Genomic DNA, 22,379 nt, shown 5'->3' with positions numbered 1-22,379 from the left:
TTTAGTACCCCACAACATGTCAATTCTAGAAAAAGAGCTGTGTCTGGCTGAAAAAAAGGTATAGTCCCGTACTTCAGGATTAAACTTCCTCCATATAGCTTCCAAACTCTCCTGTTTAACCAATTCAAAAAAAGACTTTGGCAATTTCTCTTCTTTATCATTTTTTTTCTTCCCAGATCTATCTATCGTATTCTGAATTGTTCCATTAAAGTCCCCCATCAATAAAATTTGCTCATAGGTCACTTCATCAAGATATTGTGTAATATTTTTAAAGAAAATGTCTTTAGCACCATTTGGAGTAAAAAGTCCCAACAACAAGGTCTTTTTGGCATTCCAAGTAATTTCTACTGCTATATATCTTCCATCTTTATCTTTAAATACCAATTTCGGGTCTAATTCTTGTTTAACATAAAAAACTACTCCTCTCTTCTTCTGTTCAGCCAATGTAAAAAATTCTAGTCCCAATCGTTCATTCCATAAAAATTTGTAATCCTTTTGTCTAATATGCACTTCTTGCAAACATACTATATTACAATTTTGTTTTTTTATCCAATGAAATGTTGCCTTTCTTTTTTGTGGTGAATTTAGTCCATTTACATTCCAAGATATCAATTTGTAATCCATCATGGTGCAAATTCTTTTTTTTCTTCATAAAATCTACGCAGTTCCTGTGTATTTGTGATTGTAATCCTTTTCCCTTGAAGTTCAAAGCTCAAACCTTCAGGTATTATCCATCTGTACCTCATTCCACTGTCACATAGTTTTTCTGTCAATTTTTATATGCCTTTCTGTCAGTTAGCACTTGTCTTGGCAGTTCTTTCATAATTCTTACTCTACTGACTCCCACTGTCAATGACTTTTCAAAGTTTTTATTCATGATCTTTCCCACCATTTCTTTTGTCATAAATCTTATGACCACATCTCTTGGCAGATTGTTCTTTTTTGCATAGAGTGAATTTACTCTATACATATAGGCATACATATTTCTATTCCCTTCAGGATCTTCCTCCAAAAATTCTGCTATTATTTTTATTATGTATTCTTTCAAGTCTGATTCTTCATCTTCAGGTATACCTCTCAGACGGATCTGAGTTTCCATCAATTTGCAGTCATGAATTGTCACTTTTTCTTGTAATTTTAACAAGGTGCAGTCATGTGTTTTCACTCTCTCTTCCACTTCTTGTACTTTCTTTGTTATTACCACAGTATCATTTCTGAGACTCTCTATTTCTTTTTTTAATTCTTTCTTTGAGTCCTCAATATCCTTTTAAATTTCTTTTTTAGAGGCAGTTATCATTTCTTTCACCCCCTTCATTATCCTAGCTTCCATTGCATCTAATTGGGCTTGCATTTTCTCTATTGAAGTAGACCTAGCACGAGTTTGTATTGGGTCTGATGTAAAAAAAAAAAATCAAAAATTTTGATCTCACCAAATTAAATTTGAACCATCAGGTTTGATAAAGTGAACCTTACCCTTTCCAATGCACCCAATTTCACTGAGCCTCCCAGGCTCAGATATTAATGTTTAAAGTTTTTATTTCTCCCAAAATGAGTCACAAGTTTTGCTTCACTTTAAAAAAAAATTCTTTTTCCCCTTTTACCAGTTCAATTCTTCTTATCTACTATCCAACAGTAATAATTTTTAATTGCCAAATCTGTTAACGCCACCAATTTTTAATGTCCCAATCACTTTAAAAACAATATTAAAACTTAGTCCTCCCAACAACAATGGCCACTGATGCTTCTCTCTGGTATGATAATCCTAGAGTAGGCTGTTTGCTTCGTTGACTTCCCTCTTCTTCCTCCAATACTTCCTGCTTTTCTTGCCTTCAAATCTTGTTTCACTGGTAGAGAAATCTCACGATATCTGACATACTTCCTGTGATGACTATGAACGTTGCAGATCTGTAACGCTGGAGGTGCCTCCTCAACCACAGATAGACTAAACAATAAATTCCTTTCTTCTTTTAACACTGTCTAATAAGTTTACAAAGTTCAAATTTAGCCCCTTATCTTCTTCTCCTTTCAGGCTTTCAGTATTTCCAACTCCCACCTTTTACTTTTGTTTTGTTTAACTTTAATTAGTCCCGGAATGAAGAGATAGCAATCAGTACCTTTTTTCCGTAGTTTAACCAAACTAACACCAGTCCTTTGTAGATTAGATGTTTAAAATTGTAAAAGAAGGTTTGGATCCTGATGAGCTTTTGCCAAATTGATGACTCTAAAAACTTCTGCAGACGATGAATATGCAACTTCTCTCCAGAGATCCCTCAAAGCCTCAAAGGAGCTCCCTTTCAGTCAAGGTATGTCTCCTCAAAGTATCTGTGCATATCTTGGACAATTATCTAGCTGAGAAACATAGGCAGAAGGCATTAATATGCCTTTTACTACCCTGAACAGAAGTGCCAGCCTGCCCCCGTTAGGAAAAGCAACTTAGCTCTCCATTTTCCAACCCCGGAAGTCCCTTATTTGGGAGAATATTGGTTGATTCTCCACTCCTCCACTTGCAGCTGCTGGAATGGCCTTGGGTCAGCCATAGCTCTTGTAAGGGCTCCTGTCCTTGAAAGGGCAGCTTCTGTGAGAGCCCTCTCAGCCCCACCCACTTCAGAGTGTCTGTTGTGGGGGAAGAAGATAAAAGAGATTGCAAGCTGCTTCAAGTCTCTGATTCAGAGAGAAGGGCGGGGTATAAATCTGCAATTCTTCCTCTTCTTCTATTAATGAAGAATTTTTGCACCTTAGGAGAGCGAGGCAGTTGGCCCCCTTCCTGGAGCATGGCGACCTGGCAACAGTGATCCATGCAACCGTCACCTTGAGGTTGGACTACTGTAATGCCCTCTACATGGGGCTGCCCCTGTACCGAACTCAGAAACTGCAGCTAGTCAGAATGCAGCAGCCAGACTGCTAATGGGACTACCTCGGTGGGAACACGTGCAGCCTAGGCTGCGGGAACTGCACTGGCTGCCAATTGTGTACCGAGTTCGTTACAAGGTGCTGGTTATTACCTTTAAAGCCCTATATGGCCGAGGACCTGCCTACCTAAGGGACCGTCTCTCACCATATGTTCCCCAGAGAGCACTGAGATCTAGTTCGCAAAATCTTCTAAAAATCCCTGGGCCAAAGGAAACCAAGCTAAAAACAACAAGGGAGCAGGCCTTTTCGATAATGGCTCCCCAATGGTGGAATCAGCTGCCAGAGGAGGTGCGGGCCTTGCAGGATCTTAACCAGTTCCGTAGGGCTTGTAAAACCGCCCTCTTCCAACTTGCCTTCTAAGATGGAATCTTGGCAATGATACCTAGCCATCTTTATATATGTACTGAAACCATTAATTTATATCGGTTTTAAATTATTTATTTAACTTAAATTTAAAACCTGTATTTAACTTTATTTTATTGCATTTATTGTATTTTATTGTTATATCATGGTATATCTATCATGTCTTGTAAGCCGCCCTGAGCCTGCCTTGGCAGGGAGGGCGGGATATAAATAAAAATTTATTATTATTATTATTATTATTTAATGGAAAGAGACCACCAGAACAGCAGTCTGCTGTCCTACCACACAGCCTCAAAGCCAATTCTGTATTTTTTTTAAAAAACCACACTCCTGTATATAAGAAAAATAAAATACAGCATGCATCTAAAGAGTCCTCCTAACAGAAGAGTCTGATGCAATCTGGGTATTTGGGGCATGGGAGCAGGACCTGGGCATTAATATCCTGGGAAAGTTTCATGGGTTGGCTGCTGCCTCAGAGGGCCAGCAAAGCCAAGCCCGGCAGCCACAGGCTTGCCCATCACCTGCAGTGGCGTGGGAGAAGTTATAAAGCCAGCCCACGTCTGTTTCCATGCCCACTGGCCATGGCCCCGGTGAGAAGCCCCCATGGCAGTGGTGTCCCTGCTGCAGAGGCCGTTCAGCTCCATTGGCTGTGGGGTTGTTTTTAAGTAACAACCTGGGATCACAGTTCATATTACAGGCAACACAAACAACAACACTGTGATATGCCAGCTAACAATGTTTAGTAAAACCTTTTTAAGAGTCATATAAACTTTTGTACACATTCTAAAGAAGTATGACATTACAATATTACAAGAAAGGTCCATTCAATGAGCACCCAGATGTAGGCTCATTTCATCAAAAAAAGCCTTCCTCAGGAGTATTCCTATTTTTTAACGAAATGAGCCTATATCCGGGTACTCATTGGATGGACCTTTCTTGTAATGTTGTAACGTTAAACTTCTTTATAATGTGTACAAAAGATTATATGACTCTTTAAAAGTTTTACTAAACATTGTTAGCCGGTATACCACAGGGTTGTTTTTAACGCCAGATCCAGCAGTACGAATAATCACACCTGCTCTCACCTGGGGATATTTCCTTCTGGATCAGAAGCTATGGAATGTGGAACTCTTTTCTCTCCAAGATTCAGAGGAGCCCCAGTCCCCTGCGAGGTAGCAAAGGTTTTGCAGTTGACGTCCACGGCGCTGGAGCATCGGCGGATCTCCCAGGTTGGTCTCACGTACTCATAAAGGCTCTGAGGGCAGAAAGAAAGGATTCCTATTTAAATTGACAGATCTATTAAACCGTATGTCCTTCAGTCTTGAGCAGCCATAACACCCCCCTGTCCCCGCACTAGCCTACAATGCTATCTAATCCTGACTCAGATGGTCCTTTTAAACCATTATTGTTTCCTCTTGACTGGTAGCAGATTGGCCTTTCCCCACAACCAGAGACCCTCTAACTCAGAGAGCCACATTCACAATCACCATTAGCCAAAAGAGCCACATTTCTTTCAGTCCCAGGCAAGGGACTTGCAGCTTACATCTTTTCCCTGGCAGCAACCATTTCAAGGTGGAAGCTGTCTGCCAATCACAAGCCCCCACAGGCAAAGGCCCTGCCCACTTTTCTGAAACATGGGGCAGGTATCATGTTGGGGAATAGCAGGGCTTATTTTGTAGAAGAGACTCCTTTGCATATTAGGCCACACCACCCTGATGTAGCCAATCCTCCTGGAGTTTACACTAGGCCCTGTACGCTCTTGGAGAATTGGCTACATCAGGGTGTGTGGCCTAATATACAAAGGAGTTCCTGCTATAAAAGAAGCCCTGGGAAACAGCGTTCAGAAAAGCCACAGGTGCCATGTCAAGGAGACACAGGTCACTCCCCAGCCACTGAGCAAGTGTCATTGCTTTAACTGGAGATGCTGAGTATCACACCTGCTTACTTGCAGGTGCACTGGCCCCACCCTCTCCCCAGTTAAATCTCAGCCCGACCAACCTCTTTGCCTCCATCCCGACCATAGCCACTTTCTTTGCAGCCTCCAAACGCAGATGCAGCATCTAGCATGTTGTGGCCATTGATCCAGACTGTTCCAACCTGCAAACTGAGAAGGTGGAATTGGGGGAGGGGAGACTCAGGTGCAGATCATCAGCCACGGCACTGATCAAGGGGCCAGGAGGAAAAGCAAAACTGGATTTCTGTATCCCAGGGAGCAGTTACTTTATGTCAAGGCAGCTCACTGGCCCCTTTTGAGTTGCACCGTCTGCTCTGACTGGCAGCTGCTCTTCAGAATGTCCAAAAAAGGAAGGTATAGGTATGTACCCCCCCCCCCAAACACTTGTGACCACAGATCAGTTTGGGCTCAGGGCCATTCTGCCTGCAAAGCACACAGCCTACAGCCAAATGATTATCACTAAACATACTAGCAAGAGATAGGGAAGCTTACCTGTGGGCGACTTCCAGAGCTAGTGGAAGTGTCTCTGTCCACACACTGGCAACCAACCCATAGGGGGTGCTGTTTCCCAACGCCACTGCTTCCTTGGCTGTCCGGAAAGTCAATGATACCAGAACAGGTCCAAATACCTGCAATTTAAGCTATTAATCAAAACCTGAAGAAACAAAGGGAGAAAGAGGAAGGATTCTGGAATCAACTGTGTACCTCCCAGGATAACCTGAAACTGAGATGCATCTTGAAATTTGTTTGACATCCAGTGCCATCTGATCTCTTACAGAGATTCCTAGGCTACATTTCAAGAAAGCCTAAAATACAGTAAATAGCTCCCCCCCCCGCCCAACTTTGCCTTTCTTTTTTGCATAAAATGCACAGACTGATGAAGCATTCAGGGGAACATCAAAATCTTCCTTCTTACTTTGTAACAACTGGATTGGTTTCAACAGAAAGATATCAGTGGCAGGATGTGTGAAGTCAAAGGATGGAAATCCAGAGGAAGAGCAGGGGGGGTGGGTCAAAGGCCATAGCTAATAGGAAACACTACATTAATCATGGCACTACTGATCATGCTGTTTTTTGTTGGCTTGCGTTGTACGTTTTCACCCAGGTTTACTGTATGTATTTTCCACTTCTAAAGCATTGTGGGCTGCATGTACAGTAGTATTCATACTGCACGGCATTAAATGTGCCATCAGCCTTGAGTCTCTAAAAAGCAGACTACAAGTGAAATAAACCAATTAATAACAGAAGACTGTTATCATTTGATGCCAACGACATTTTTTATTTCTGCCACAAGAGGTCTCTACTTTCCCCAAATGGCCCAGACCAAGGGTGGCCAAACTGTGGCTCAGGAGGCACATGTGACTCTTTCACACATAGTGTGGCTCTCGAAGCCCCCACTGGCTAGCAGCTTGAAGAATGCATTTACAGTTAAGGTTGCTTTCTTTCCGCCTCTCTCTTCCTCCCCATCTATTTGCCTCCCTCCTTAAAACATTTGATGTCCATGTCTTGTGGCTCTCAAACGTTTGATGTTTATTCTATGTGGCTCTAACATTAAGCAAGTTTGGCCACCCCTGGGCCAGACTTCACTATATTTCCAGACACACTCCACAAGATTGCAGGGGTGTCCCAAGGGCAATGAAAGGCAACATGGAAGTTCTACAGTTAGGCCTCCTGTTGCTTTGAGGGTCAGATTCCAAGCTGGGCTGGAGCAGCAATGCTGGGAGGTCACGAAGAGCAAGAATGGCCTGCTGCCTTGTGGGATAGTTAATGGGCAGCCAGCCCCTGGAAGGCCAGCTGTTAGCTAGGATAAAAACAAGCTGAGACCCTGCAGCACCACTGGGACTTAGCCAGCAGCAAAAAAACTCAGTCTCCCTGTCATCTCCTCCTAAGCCACAAGAGGTCAGAAGTGAGCCAAGCAGCTCCTGGACTATTTGAATGGCTCAATCCACCTCTGGCTGGGGCTGAAACTTGCCACAAAGTCCTGCCATTTGTTTGTGTTCAGGCAGCTTATTGAAAACATGGTTTGCCAAATGTAAGAAACCAACCATGGTCAAGTTGCCTCCTCTCTGGCCCTCCTGGTTGGGAAGACACCCTTCCCTGCAGTGTGATCTCCGAGGCCACTGTGGCTGCAGGGAGGCAGTGAAATCAGACAGTGAAACTAGCGACAGGGTTTAGCCAACCAGCAACAAAGCTTTTGTTTGCAGTCAACCAACAAGACTCATTTTCTCAGGCCATCTGCTTTCAGATGTCACAAAGATTTGATGATCAAGCCATTGTTTATTAACCAGTTTATTGTGACACACAAATGAGCAGGCAGGGATGACGAAGTGGTGACAAAAAGGCATTCTGCATGTGCTCAGGGATTCTTCACTACTACTGTATCTAAAACTGAAAAGGGGGGGAATCCAGGAACCGGCCCTAGTAAAAATTAACCCTGCGTGTCCTCATACCTCTTCCCTGACGCAACGGGAGGTCGTGTGCACACCAGTGATTAAGGTTGGAGGGTAGAAGCGCCCACTTGAAGGAAGGGCGGCCCAGGCCTGGAAGATCTAAAAGGAAAAAAACAGCATGACCAGCAGGACTCAAAAGCCTCCTTTCTCATTCACTGCAGAAACTTTAGTTCTCAGCATCCACATCTCTAGGTTCTTCAGAGTCCACCTGCCAGCAGAAAACCCAGATGCTCCAGTTCCCAACCTCTTAAGAGCAACATCTGCATTAAATACTTAAATCAGCCACTCTCAGACTTTTTGAGCTGAGCCGCATTTCTAAACAATGATCCTAAAGAAGAGAAGAGACTGGATTTATACCCCACCCTTAACTTGGGAGTCTCAGAGCGGCTTACAATCTTCTTCCCTTCCCCTCCCCACAACAGACACCCTGTGAGGTAGGTGGAGCTGAGAGAGCTCTGACAGAAACTGCTCCTGAGAGAACAACTCTGAGAGAACTGTGACTTGCCCAAGGTCACCCAGCAGGCGTTTATATAGAGGAGTAGGGAATCAAACCTGGTTCTCCAGATTAAACTCCACTGCTGTTAGTCACTGTGCCAAACCAGTTCTCAAACAGGTCTACACAGAATCCTTTTCAGGTGTCTTCAAAAGGAATTTCTCAAGGTATTCCCAAGAAACAGGAATTCTCAAGAAAGTGTTCTTATGATCGCTATTATTATAATTGCCTGTTACTATTCTTTTTGGAACTCATCTGCACAGTTAAGCCTTTTCTACCCTTCCCTGCCCCAACAGGAATCTCATATCAGTTAATACTAAAACAAGGTGCATTTTTACCAGGTTTAGAATGTATAATATAGAATCTCACTGAGAGACTCTGAGATGCGAAATTCCTGGAGATTAGAGGGTAAAGCCTGGGGAAGGGCCTCAGTGGGACCCAGTGCCATAGAGTCCACCCTCCAAGGCAGCTATTTTCTCCAGGGGATCTCTGTAGTTTGGAAATGAGCTATAATTTTATAAGATGTACAAGCCCCACCTGGAGGTTGGCAACCCTATTAACACAACCCAAGTCTGCTACTGACTCTCCTCCCCCTGTCCCTGCTCCATCCACAAGAATGGGACTACACTGAAGTCACGAAGATTAACTTCTTATTCCCATGGAGCCCTTGGAGTTGTAGTCCTGTAAGGGTTAAGCTAGCCAAGTTCTCGCTAATGGAACTTTCAAGTACTTCGCCAAACAACTCAATTCTTTGAAGGAAGCCACTACAGTTCAAGAGGCCCCCAAACCCTTAACTTCTTTTAGAAGTTAATATTTGGCTGAAAGGATGACAAAAATTCAGTGAAAACAAATCAATACAGGTTGCCAGTGTTGCCATGACTGAAGTTATTCTACCCTGCAGAGGACCCAAAAGGCCTCCCACGCAGCACCCCTTGCTCACCTCAGCACCTTCTCCCCGAGCTTCCTCCACAAGGCTCTCGATGGTGTCTCGCTGCTTCTCATCAGCCAAGGCACCCAGATCCACGGCCTTGTCTAGGGAGTCTCCCACACGCAGCTGGCCCATCCGGCGCTTCAGGCGCTGAATGAAATCTTTGGCAATGGATTCCTGCAGGAGCAGCTGAGACCCGGCATTGTGGGCCTAAGCGGGGAAGAAACACAAAATAGATCAGACAGCTGCTGGGCTCTAAGGACTACTCATTCTCCAGTGACCAGAAGTTTAATTTTGTTTTTTTACACAAATACATGCCAATGACTTCCCAAGTAGCCAGGATCTAGAAAGCTGGCATTATTAAAATAATCAGCAGCTTTCAAAAAATTAAGTTACCTCTTATTTAGAATTCTTATTAGCTGTCTTTCTGCCTCATGGTACTCAAAGGGGGTTACAATGTAAACAAAGCAATAGCCATAAAATATATTTAAAAAAATACAAAATTTAACATCACACTTTAAAGCAACCAACAAATAGAAAAAAACTACATTAATCAAATGCTGTACTAAATAAAACTAAAACACTTCCTGCCCTTTGTTTTCTCCCCTTTTATCTTCACAGCAAACCTGTGAGGTAAACTGTATTGAGAAATAGTATTTGGCCCAAATTCTCAAGTAAACTTTGTAACCGGCAGGAGAGTTGAACTTGAATCTCTCTCCTCTACTGTAGTTATGATACCACCCTGCCTCTCACATGCCTGCAGGCTTAATGGGATATCAGTGTTACATCTTTCTGTCCATTTGCACATGCAGTATTTAGAAGGCTGTCTCAGAGAACTTTTTTTCTTCAGAAGAGAGAAGATTTGATAGCTACATCATAGAATCATAGAGCTGGAAGGGACCTCCATGGTCATCTACTCCAACCCGCTGCACAATGCAGGAAACTCACAAATGCCTTCCCCTAAATTCACAGGATCCTTATTGCTGTCAGATGGCCATTTAGCCTCTGTTTAAAAACCTCCAAGGAAGGAAACCTCAGGGGAAAAAAATCTCAGGAAGAGAATTTGCTGAGGGTGGGAATAAAATTGCTGAAATGGCCAGAATTTATGAGCTGCCGGTGGGATAGGGTTGCCAACTCCAGACAGGGAAATTCTTGGAGATTTAGAAGTGGATCCTGGGGAGAGTGGGCATAATACCATCATGCCTACAAAAAGCAGCCATCTTCTCAGAGGAACAGATCTCTGTCATCTGGCAATCAGCTGTAATTTTGGCCCCACCTGGAGATTGGCAACCCAGTGATAGGGTAAGCCTGCCATTCATTCAAATAAAAAGAGAGGCCATTTCCTACGTGCCCTCTTGGGTCTATTAATCCCCCCTGACCAAGCATACCTGTCCTCGGTTCAGCCAAATGGCATCCACCAGCCCATCAACAGCGCTATCCAAGTCAGCAGAGTCGAAGACAATGAAGGGCGATTTCCCTTGAAGTTGCAAAGAAAGCTTCTTGCCAGTCCCAGCAGTTGCACAGCGCAGGCTGCGACCTGCCTAGAGGGGCAAAACAGATGCTGCATTCACTAAGAAAGTGCTTTCAGGTCTACTTTTGTGCCACATCTTCACCCACATCCATTAAATGCAATGCATGAATTTTGAAAAACCAATAAGCACATTTATAGCATTTTCTGTTATTAAAGAGTTCATATATACTATCACCATAATCTTGTGTAACAGCCAGCAAGGGCAGTCTCCATATTGTAATGAAGCAAGGGAGCAGCGGAAGCTGAGAAAGAGGCGCTGGCTGAAAGCCACTGAAAAGGTTTGCAGCTGAGGCAAGATTTGAACTGGAGACCACAGATCATTCACTTAGTCATTTCCAGCCCACAAACTTCATTCTTTTGAGATGTTGAGAGTATGCCCTAGATTCCCAGAGCAAGTAGTTTACCTCAGCAGAACCGGCAAAAGCCACTTGGTCAAGGCCTGGATGGGTGGCCAATGTCTTGCCCAGCCCCTGGTCACCCGTGACAATGTTGAGGACTCCAGGAGGAAGCCCCGCCTGAGTGCAGACCTCGGCCAAGAGCAGAGCTGTCAGACAGGTTGAGCTGGCTGGTTTGAGCACCACTGTATTCCCTGTTTGACGAGGAGAAAAAGAAAGGCTTGGAAATGTCTGGAAGAAGCCCAGGCAAATAGTTACCATCCTCCAGAAGGGGCCCGGAGTTCTCCTGGAATGACAACTGATCTCCAGACTACAGAGATCAATTTCCCAGGAGAAAATGGCAGACTCAGACAAAGGGCTTTATGGCTTTTATATCCCTCTGAGTTCTCTCCCAAAACTCCACCCTTCCCAGGCTCCCCCCCAAATCTCCAGGGATTTCCCAACTCCAAGCTGACAACCCTATTCTGCCCCCATAATGGCTTCGTGCTGATTGCAGGTATTCAAGGGGCAGCATGCAGAAGCCAAGCAAAATTCCACTGCCCTTCCCCTTGAGTACAAGAAACAGATGATGATAATTATTATTTCATAGAATACGTTCTTGTCCCCACCCTTCTTCCCAGGAGCTCATTATGGCACGTCATTTTCCCCTTCCTTCAAATTATTTATCCTCACAATACCAACAATCAGGGCTTTTTTCGTAGCTTGAACTCCTTTGCATATTAGCCACACCCATCTGATGTAGCCAATCCTCCTGGAGCTTACAGTAGGCCCTGTAAGCTCTTGGAGGATTGGCTACATCAAGGGTGTGTGGCCTAATATACAAAGGAGTTCCTGCTACAAAAAAAAAAAAGCCCTGTCAACAATCCTGTGAGGTAGAATAAGCTGAGAGAGAAGGTGACAGGCCCAAGGTCATCCAGAAAGCTTCAAAGCATAGCCGGGATACGTCCCACAGTTTCCTAGATCCTAGCCCAGTACCCAAACCAGCTACACCATAGTGGCTGAATACAAACTATGCAAGGCAGATACAATTTAACATTTGCAAGCAGGGCTAGCCAGAGCTCTGACTGGCCTGACCTTCCATGTGGCAGCCCCGTGCTCCCAGGCCAGGCAGCGTGGCCAAACAAGCAAATGAGCTCCTACTGGTTTTTTTCTACAAAAAAAGAAAACTGTTTGCAAGTATAGGCAGCTAAAAGGAGAGGGACGAAAAACGTTTCTAAAAATGTAGGTAAGTAAAAGGACAGAGGTAGGTTTTTCTCTCTTCTAACATTAGAAACAGGATGACTCATGGGGAATTCACCCAGTGCAACTTAAAGTTTATTGAATTTGCTGCCACAAAAATATATGCTGTGGGGAGCTACTGGCTTTTTAAAAAGGGGGATTGTACAAATTATTGGAAGACAGAACTATCAGCTGTGATAGCTCAATGGAACCTTCACTTCCAGAGGCAGTATCCCCTCAACTATGAGAAGATAGGGGCAACCAACAGGGAAAATCAGCTGCATTCATGCTCTGTTTGAGGGCTTCTGGAGGGCTGTTGCAGAAAATTAGATGCTGGACTACACAGATTTTGAAGAAGATGATAATGGATTTATATCCTGCCCTATACTCTAAATCTCAGAGCGGTCACAATCTCCTTTACCTCCTCCCTCCCCCACAACAGATACCCTGTGAGGTGGGCTGAGAGAGCTCTCGCAACAGCTGCCCTTTCAAGGACAACTCCTGCGAGAGCTATGGCTGACCCAAGGCCATTCCAGCAGTTGCAGGTGGAGGAGTGGGGAATCAAACTCGGTTCTCCCAGATAAGAGTCTGTGCACTTAACCACTACACAAAACTGGCTCCCATAGGTCTTATATTCTTGTTTACACTGGACTGCAAAATTAAAAGCTGGCTTCCTACCAAAGGGCATATATAGATTTGCATACACCTCCTAAGCCTTTTCCCTTAAAACACAGAGATGGACCAAGGTAGCCTTTCTGCCAGTGAAAAAGTAATGGGCAGTGCCCCCCTCTGACAACGCAAGAGGGCTCTGACAGGGATCATGGCAGAAGCCATGTGGGATGGGGGCTGGAGAGCGGAGGAGAATTGGATAGCTGGCTGGATCTCACCCATAATAATAATGCTTGCACCAACAGAGGAAAGGACATACCCATGGCCAGTGCTGGACACACCTTCCAAGCCAGAGTCAGCAGAGGAAAGTTCCGCGGGATGAGGACAGCAACAACACCTATGGGAAGGGTTATGTTCTGTCAGGAAACATTCAGTTGCACCTTTAAGAGCATTTAATACTTATTATTTACAGAGTTCAAGTTCTCATAAGCTATTAGCTACTGCTTTGGATGCCAATGGAACACAGGGGGTTGCCAACAGCTCTAGATGGGGCCTAAAGATAGCCCAGAATTGCAACTGATCTCCAGCCGGCAGAGATCAACTCCCCTGGAGAAAATGGATGCTTTGGAGAGTGGACTCTAAGGCACTGCACCCTGATGAGGTCCCTCCCCTCCCCTCCCCAAACCCCACCCTCTCCTTAATATTCTGGATTTTTCCAGCCCACTTTTGACATCCCTATGTAAATCAGTTAACAGCAAGCTAGAGAAATTAGTTAATGGAATATGTAGGGTGGCCATAATATCTGCAGGCCAGCCAGGGACACTTTGAGGGGGGAATGAATGTGTGTGTGCACGCGCAAAGCGCGCGCCGCCGGAAACAGGAAGTGGCATCACTTCCGGTGACGTCATGCCACCGCCGGAAACAGGAAGTGACATCACTTCCTGTGACATCGTTTTCCCTGCGCCACCTGCCGGAAGCATCATTTCCCCCAAATGCCACTGCCGGAAACAGGAAGTAAAATGAGTACCCAGCTTGCTGGGGGGAAAGTGTAGATGACCGGGGAAGGCAATGACAAACCACTACCTAAAAAGGTCTGCCGTGAAAACGTGAAAGCAGCGTCACCCCAGGGTCAAAAACGACTGGTGCTTGCACAGGGGACCTTTCCTTTCCATTGGTAATAACGGCTAGGAGCACCTTCATTGGAGGCTCATAGAATAAGACCCCCTGGTCCAATCTTTTTGAAACTTGAAGGGTGTTTTGAGGAGAGACACCAGATGGTATGCTGAAAATCTGGTGCCTCTATCTCCAAAAACAGCCCCTCAGAGCCCCAGACACCCGAGAATTCTCCATTATACCCTATATCAATTCTCCATTACACCCTATAGGAATCAGTCTCCATAGGGAATCATGGAGAGCCCAGCAGACATTTCCCTCTTCCCCTCTGCTTTCTGATGACCCTGAAGTGGGGGGAGGGCCTCCAAACTGGGGGATCCCTTGCCCCCAACCTGGGGATTGGCAACCCTATCCCCTCAGGCTGCTTTCACGGCCAGCGGCTGGCCAATCTCAACTCTCGTCCGGCTTTCCTCCCTGCCGCGCTCCCCCCACAGGCGCTCCTCCGATCCTGGGGAAAGAGCAAAAGCAGCCTTCCCTCCCAGCAGAGAGACCTGCTTTGCAATCCATAGGGTGCTCCCAGATTCGCATTTCGGGGAGCGGGGGTGGAACACCGTTTAGGGGTGCTCCCATCCGCCTCCAGCTGCCGGACTTCTGCCAGGTCCCCGCCCCAGAGAGCTTCCAAACACGCAAGCTGAAGGAAGCGGAGTCCGCAAAGATCGCCAGATGCAGTGTAATGGATAAGCTGTGTGTGTGTACTGTGCCGTCAAACGGATGGCAACCCCGGCAAGGGACTTTCAAGGAAAGTGAAAAGCAGAGGTGGTTTGCCATTGTCTTCCTCAGCAGCCTTCCTGGAAGTCTCCCATCCAAAGACTTAACTAAGACTGACAAGATCTAGCTATACCATGCCACCTTCCCTTCCAACGGATGAGTCATATGCCAGTTTCATTTTTCTTCTCCCAAAGTGGAAAACAGTACACCCAGTGTCCAAAGGGGATATAAAGAATTCCTTAAAGGTCCCATATCCCAGCAGAATGTTTGTTCAACTGTGTGTGTGCATGTGTGTAAAGTGCAGTCAAGTTGCAGATGACTTATGGCGAAACCAGCAAGAGCTTTCAAGGCAAGTGAGAAGCAGAGGTGGTTTGCTATTACCTTTCTCTGCACAGTTGTCCTTGGTGGTCTTCCAAATGCCAATCCTGCTTAGCCAAAACCTAAAAAGACATTTCTACCTACTGGCAGAAGAGCTCATAATCTGAAGCCTCATTTTAAGAAACAAAATTTAGAAGATTTTGATACTCAGACCACTTCAATTTAGTTAAAAGTTTATTCTTCTATTTAAAAATAGACATATTGTCAACTATGCCATAAACTGACTGTATTTTCTCACAACGTGCTTGCTTAACTATTCTTGGAATCACACCATAGACCCTTTAAGTTAATAATTTCAAAAATGCTGCTGACATGCAATGTGATGCAAAGAAGGGCCTTGCTTGCTCTCTCAAAAAAGAAAGTAAACTGAATAAAGTTGCACAGTCTTCTCTTGGTTAACCACAACTCTGGGAGCAAGAATTAAGATACTGCAGCACATACACTGGTTAGAATGAGCAACAGATTTCCACTGAAGGATTATTATTCACTATAATAATAATGCACAATCCTTTAAATGTGATCACATGGTCTCTATGCATGCACGGGGCAAGTGCAGAATCAAGACAGTGAAACTTGATCATAATATTTAAGAGAATACTGGCACATTCAGAGTTTCTGTAGTAATTCATTCTGCCCGCATTCTATTACATCCTATGAATGCAACAACTCCTAGTCATTGATCCCAGTACTAATATTATTGGTCATTTCAGGAACGTTATTTGTGGGCAGTGTAAAACTTTTACTCACTTTATCTTCCACCCTCAAATAACTATTACAAAAACAACCTAGATTCTCCTTTCCTAAAACTAAGAAGTATTTCCTGATGCCACCCTGCCACCCCAGATCTCAGGACTCTCACATGCCTCTATTAAAAGATGCTCAGAAGTACTTTCCACAACTTCTAATGGCAAACAGAAAAGGATTTCACACACACACACACACACACACACACAAAGACTGCCTTTAAAACACTATAACTCTTTTTGGGGTTTTGCTGTAAGTTCTATGGAACTAGACCCTCTTTTTTGTAAGCTCTTGGAGGATTGGCTACATCAGGGGGTGAGGCCTAATATGCAAAGGAGCTCCGACTAGAATTCCACCTCTGAATAATACCCATCTTGATAGACCAAAGGTCAGTATAAGACAGCTAGAAAGCAGTATAAGACAGCTAGAAAGCAGTATAAGCAGCTAGAAAGCGGCTTTGGCTTGGCATGCAGAAGGTCCCAGGTTCAACCCTGGCATCTTTAGTTAAAAGGATCATGTCATGTGAAGACCTCCACTTGAAACCCTGGAGAGCCAATGCTAGCTTGAGCAGACAATACCCATCTCGCTAGACAAAAGGTCAGTCTACAGCAGACTGGAAGGGTCTGTGGCTCAGTGGCAGAGCACCTGCTTAGAATCAAAGAATCACAGAGTTGGAAGGGACCTCCAGGGATCCCTACGAAAGAAAGAAAGAAAGAAAGAAAGAAAGAAAGAAAGAAAGAAAGAAAGAAAGAAAGAAAGAAAGAAAGAAAGAAAGAAAGAAAGAAAGAAAGAAAGAAAGAAAGAAAGAAAGAAAGAAAGAAAGAAAGAAAGAAAGAAAGAAAGAAAGAAGGAAGAGCGAGAAGGAGGGAAAAAAAAGACAACAGGGGGTTGGTCTTTTCCACAACAAGCCTCTTGTCGGAGAGGAGACAGATATTATTTCTCTTTTTTAAAAAAATATACACCACCACCACCACAACAACATCCAGAGAGCCAACAAGCAACCTTTACACCAAGCAGCCTAAGCACCCTGTGATAGACAATTTTACACGGCAAAGTGGGAGAGGAAACCCCAATTTTAAAAAGCAAGCTGGCCTAAGGATAGGGTTGCCAAGTCCAATTCAAGAAATATCTGGGGACTTTGGGAGTGGAGCCAGGAGACTTTGGGAGTGAAGCCAGCCAGGAGACATTGGGGCGGAGCCAGGAACAAGGGTGTGACAAGCATAATTGAACTCCAAGAGAGTTCTGGCCATCACATTTAAAGGAAATGAAGATGTTTCCCTCTCTCCGCCCCCCCCCCCTTTCTGGCTAGTCGGCTCTGAAGAGGGGATTGGCCTCCCTACTCGCGAGTTGCTGCCACAGGAGGTGCAAAAGCACATGGTCCTGGGGCTTCCCCTCCTCCCCGTTCCTGGCTAGTTGCCTCTGAAGGGGGGATTGGCCTCCCTACTCACGAGTTGCTGCTACAGGAGGTGCAAAAGCACATGGTCCTGGGGCTTCCCCTCCTCCCCGTTCCTGGCTAGTTGCCTCTGAAGGGGGATTGGCCTCCCTACTCACGAGTTGCTGCCACAGGAGGTGCAAAAGCACATGGTCCTGGGGCTTCCCCTCCTCCCACAAACACCCCAGTTTTCCCTCCCCCTCCCCTCCCCATCGTACCTTCTTCTCTCTCCTCTCTTCTTTCTCTGGTTAACTGCAGTCGGGCGGGAAGCCTGGAGGCGGAGCCTCCAGGGCAGGCAGCAGGGCCCAATCTGGTGAGAGCCCTGGTGCCTGGCATGCCCCCCCTCGCCTTCCAGGTGCCCCTGTGATTGGCTGGGGGAGGCAGGCTGCCTTGTAATTGGCTTCATCATTAAAAAAATAATGGAGAAAAAATGACGGACAGGGGCACTGGCCAATCCGGGACTCTGAATGAGTCCCGAGCGTGGCCAATCGGGACGCGGGATTCAGGAGGCGGAGGCGGGACTTTCCCGGGAGGGCGGGACGTTCTGGCCACCCTAGGAATATGTATGTGATGACATCCACCAATAATTATTATTCATGGTGTTGGGAGTGGGGGGGAGGTACAAAGCTATTCTTGACTCTTATTGCATGGAAAGAAACTGCAATCCCAATTTAGACTTTGATTCACCAAACCAAATTTGCAAATGAATTCCTCTTCTAGCACCCCAAGTTTCATTCAGCTCCGGGTTCAATAGTCTGAAAATGGCTACATTGAAGTCACCAGTGCAATGACCAGAGAGCTGTTTGCCCACAAAGATTCTTATTTCAATTAACCCTTTTCCACTTCAATTATAACCGCTATCTGCCCAGCAGATAGTGTTCAAAGACATGCCCTGCAAGATATTGCATATACAACAACAGGCAGAATTGCATGTTTCAGCACCCTGACCCAGTGGGATGTATTATTCAAACTGAGTTCACTATAATGGAGTTATGATCTATGAAAGGGAACAGCAACGCAAGCATTTCATTCCCAAAAACTCAAGCAGGGGACTAGAGCAGAGTGCTGTAGGAAGTTCAGCCTTTTCAAGAAGATTCATTCCTGAACAGACCTCTTTTTTGAGGGCTGGAGTGGGAAAAGCCAAGTTTACAGTCATAGAATCACAGGGTTGGAAGGCACCTCCAGGGTCACCCTGCACAATGCAGGGAATTCACAAATACCTTCCCCCCGCTTCATGCCCAGATGATAACAAAAAAACAACTTAGCACTGATGCAACCCTTCTTGCTCTCCCTCTCAATCTGCTAAGTTCACAACATCAAAATTGCTGTCAGATGGCCATCTAGCCTCTGCTTAAAAACCTCCAAAGAAAGAGAGCCCACCACTTTCCAAGGAAGCCTGTTCCACTGAGGAACTGTTCTGACTGCCATGTTTAGCCAAAAACTCTTGATTTAATTTCAACCCATTGGTTCTGGTCCAACCTTCCAGGACAACAGAAAACAACTCTGTGTCATCCTGTATATGACAACCCTTCAAGTACTTGAATGAATCACCTCTCAGTTGTCTCCTGTCCAGGCTAAACAAACCCAGCTCCTTCAACCTTTCCTCATAGGACTTCGTCTCCAGACCCCTCACCATCTTTGTTGCCTTTCTCCAGACATGTTGCCTTTCTCCAGACATGTTGCAGTTCATCTATATTCATCTTAAATTAAACTGAACACTATAGATTAGTATGTAAGACATGATTTTAGCTAACCATCAACCCTAAGAACAGAGAACTGGGTAAAAGTGCTGGTTCTCCAAGAAAGATATTCTGAATTCTGATAGAGGAAAATGCAACACACACATTCAAGTAAGAGGCACCACACAGGCTAACCATCACAGGTTCTTTCATCACAGGGTGAAAGAGATTGAGAGTGATTGCTGCTGATTGAGAGTGATTGCTGAGGAGTGCCCTGCTCCACCTCTTTGCATTTTAAGCTGCGCCTTGCCAAAGGCGCGAGCCTTTGGCGCGAGCCGAAGGGCGAGAGCTAAAGGGCTCTTGGCCTGTGGCTCTTCGCCTAGGGGCTCTCTAAGGAGCAGGAACCCAGATCCCTGGCTTCCTTGTTCTCCAAATAAGGTAAGTTCCCAATAAGGTAAGTTTAGGTAAGTTGACCCGCCAGAAGGGGATTTAAAGAGGACTGTATATTTTAATATATATATATATACAATGAAGATAGAATGCCAGCAGGGGGTTGGGGGCTTTCCAGTGTTTTGCACTGAGTGTCACATGTATGACTATCTGTCCAAAGGACAGAAGTCTTGGGTGTGTGCTCGATGCAAGGAGCTCCTGGTCCTCAGGGAACGAGTTCGTACCCTTGAGGCCGAGGTGACTGCCCTGGAGAAGCAGAGACGGTCAGTTAGGCACTTGGGGAAGACTCTCGGGGGCGTATTAGATGAGCCCCGCTCTGAACGTAGCAGCCCCGTTGCTGCCAGAGAGCGTGAGGGTCGAGAGGGAACAGGGCACCGTGCTGAGGATAAGGGGAATGCGCCCTCAGAAGGGACCTCTTCTTCGGTCGGTGAGCGGGAATCCTTTCGCGCCAAGGAACCATCCCTGAGCAGGGGGAGAGGGGGGGTATTGGTAGTTGGTGATTCGATCATTAGGCAAGTAGACAGCCGGGTGGCGAAACCGCGTACTGACCGTATGGTGACTTGCCTGCCTGGTGCGAAGGTAGCGGACATTACGCGTGTAGTAGATAGACTGATAGACAGTGCTGGGGAGGAGCCTGTGGTCGTGGTGCATGTTGGCACCAACGATGTGGGGAAATGCAGTCGTGAGGTCCTGGAGGAAAAATTTAGGCTGCTAGGCGGGAGACTTAAGGCCAGGACCTCCAAGGTAGCCTTCTCGGAAGTGCTACCTGTTCCACGTGCAGGGCAGGAGAGACAGGCACAAATTAGAAGTCTCAATGTGTGGATGAGACGATGGTGTAAGGAGGAAGGGTTTAAGTTTGTTAGGCACTGGGATGCTTTCTGGAACAAGCGGGAGCTGTACAAAAGAGACGGTCTCCACTTGTCCCCGGATGGAACCAGGCTGCTGGCGCTTAAAATCAAAAAGGTGGCAGAGCAGTTTTTAAACTAAATCTTGGGGGAAAGCCGACAGGAGATGAAATGTCTCTGGTTCGGGAGGACTCGTCTCAAAGAGATGAAGGGTTAGCTGCTATTTTTCTACCGGGTAACGGACCGGAGTTGTCCACTGTGAAGGTGACAAACAATATGGACTGTCTGCCAGTGTCTCGAGGCGGCAGGAGGAAGGTGGCGGGCCTAGCTCGCCTGGGAAATTATAGATGTTTGTATGCAAATGCTAGAAGTGTTCAAAGTAAAATTGGTGAATTGGAATGTTTAGTGCTGGGAGAAAACATAGACATTGTGGGAATTTCAGAAACTTGGTGGAATGAGGAGAATCAGTGGGACACGGTGATTCCTGGATATAAGCTATATCGGAAGGATAGGGAGGGAAGGGTTGGAGGTGGGGTGGCTCTGTATGTCAGAGAGGATATACGGTCCAGTAAGGCTGAGATCAGAGAATTAGATTCACTTTTAGAAATGCTTTGGGTTGAAATAGAGGGCCCAAAAGGAAATTTAACTATGGGAGTTTGTTATCGCCCACCAAATCAAAAGAGAGAGGACGATTATAATATGATGGAAGGCTTAAAGATAGCGGCTAAACGTAAAAACTGTGTTGTAATAGGTGATTTTAACTACCCGCAGATTGATTGGGTCAATATGTGTTCTGGTCGAGAGAAAGAGATTGAGTTTCTTGATGCTCTCAATGACTGTGCTATGGAGCAGATGGTCTCAGAACCTACCAGGGGTGGGGCGATCCTGGATTTGGTCCTAAGTAATGCCCAAGACTTGGTGAGAGATGTAAAAGTGATTGCGCCGCTTGGGAGCAGTGACCATAATGTTATTGATTTCACCGTTTGTATAAATAGGGAGTTGTCCAAAAAGACCACCACAACCACGTTTAACTTTAAAAGGGGTAAATACACTGAGATGAGGAGGCATGTGAGGAAGAAACTGAAAGGAAAGGTACATACGGTCAAAACCCTTGAGAAAGCTTGGACGCTATTTAAAACTATAATCCTAGAAGCTCAGATAAAATACATACCACAAGTTAGGAAAGGCACAAACAGGCATAAGAAAAGGCCTGCGTGGTTAACAAATAAAGTAATGGAAGCTGTAAAAGGTAAGAAGGACTCCTTTAAGCGGTGGAAAACCAGTCCAAGTGAGATTAGTAAAAGGGAACACAGGCTGTGGCAAATCAAATGCAAGACTGTGATCAGGCAGGCAAAAAGGGACTATGAGGAGCATATTGCAAAAAACATAAAGACCAACAATAAAACTTTCTTCAAATATATTAGAAGTAGGAAACCAGCCAGGGAGGCAGTGGGGCCCTTGGATGACCATGGGGTGAAAGGATTACTGAAGGAGGATAGGGAAATGGCTGAAAAGCTAAATGAATTTTTTGCCTCCGTCTTCACTGTAGAAGACGAGAACTTTTTGCCCGCCCCAGAACCACTAATTTTGGAAGGGGTGTTGAAAGACCTGAGTCAGATTGAGGTGACAAATGAGGAGGTCCTACAACTGATAGACAAATTAAAAACTAATAAGTCACCGGGTCCGGATGGCATACATCCGAGAGTTCTGAAGGAACTCAAAGTTGAACTTGTGGATCTTCTAACAAAAATCTGTAATCTTTCATTGAAATCTGCCTCCATTCCTGAGGACTGGAAGGTAGCAAATGTCACCCCCATCTTTAAAAAAGGTTCCAGAGGAGATCCGGGAAACTACAGGCCAGTCAGTCTGACTTCAATACCGGGAAAGTTGGTAGAAACCATTATCAAGGACAGAATGAGTAGGCACATTGATGAACATGGGTTATTGAGGAAGACTCAGCATGGGTTCTGCAAGGGAAGATCTTGCCTCACTAACCTGTTGCATTTCTTTGAGGGGGTGAACAAACATGTGGACAAAGGAGACCCGATAGATGTTGTTTACCTTGACTTCCAGAAAGCTTTTGATAAAGTTCCTCATCAAAGGCTCCTTAGAAAGCTTG

The 22,379-nt window shown here is 45.3% G+C and overlaps 1 protein-coding gene across 2 annotated transcripts in view; it reads right to left on the bottom strand.

Moving 5' to 3' along the window:
• The window catches only part of ALDH16A1 (aldehyde dehydrogenase 16 family member A1), a 94,161-nt gene that overhangs the window by 54,821 nt on the left and 16,961 nt on the right, over positions 1-22,379 (bottom strand). For both annotated transcript variants that reach the window (XM_060255704.1, XM_060255703.1), the window contains exons 6-13: positions 13,171-13,248; positions 11,034-11,218; positions 10,487-10,639; positions 9,111-9,308; positions 7,678-7,776; positions 5,720-5,856; positions 5,272-5,377; positions 4,359-4,528 (exon numbers count right to left, since the gene is read on the bottom strand). In XM_060255704.1, coding sequence (XP_060111687.1) covers positions 4,359-4,528; positions 5,272-5,377; positions 5,720-5,856; positions 7,678-7,776; positions 9,111-9,308; positions 10,487-10,639; positions 11,034-11,218; positions 13,171-13,248 — 1,126 coding nt within the window. The remainder of the gene's footprint in view (positions 1-4,358; positions 4,529-5,271; positions 5,378-5,719; positions 5,857-7,677; positions 7,777-9,110; positions 9,309-10,486; positions 10,640-11,033; positions 11,219-13,170; positions 13,249-22,379) is intronic.

Source organism: Heteronotia binoei, chromosome 15 (assembly GCF_032191835.1).
Source record: "Heteronotia binoei isolate CCM8104 ecotype False Entrance Well chromosome 15, APGP_CSIRO_Hbin_v1, whole genome shotgun sequence".
Lineage (NCBI taxonomy): Eukaryota > Metazoa > Chordata > Lepidosauria > Squamata > Gekkonidae > Heteronotia > Heteronotia binoei.
The sequence above is the reverse complement of the archived record's forward strand: the minus strand, read 5'-3'. Positions and strand labels throughout refer to the sequence as shown.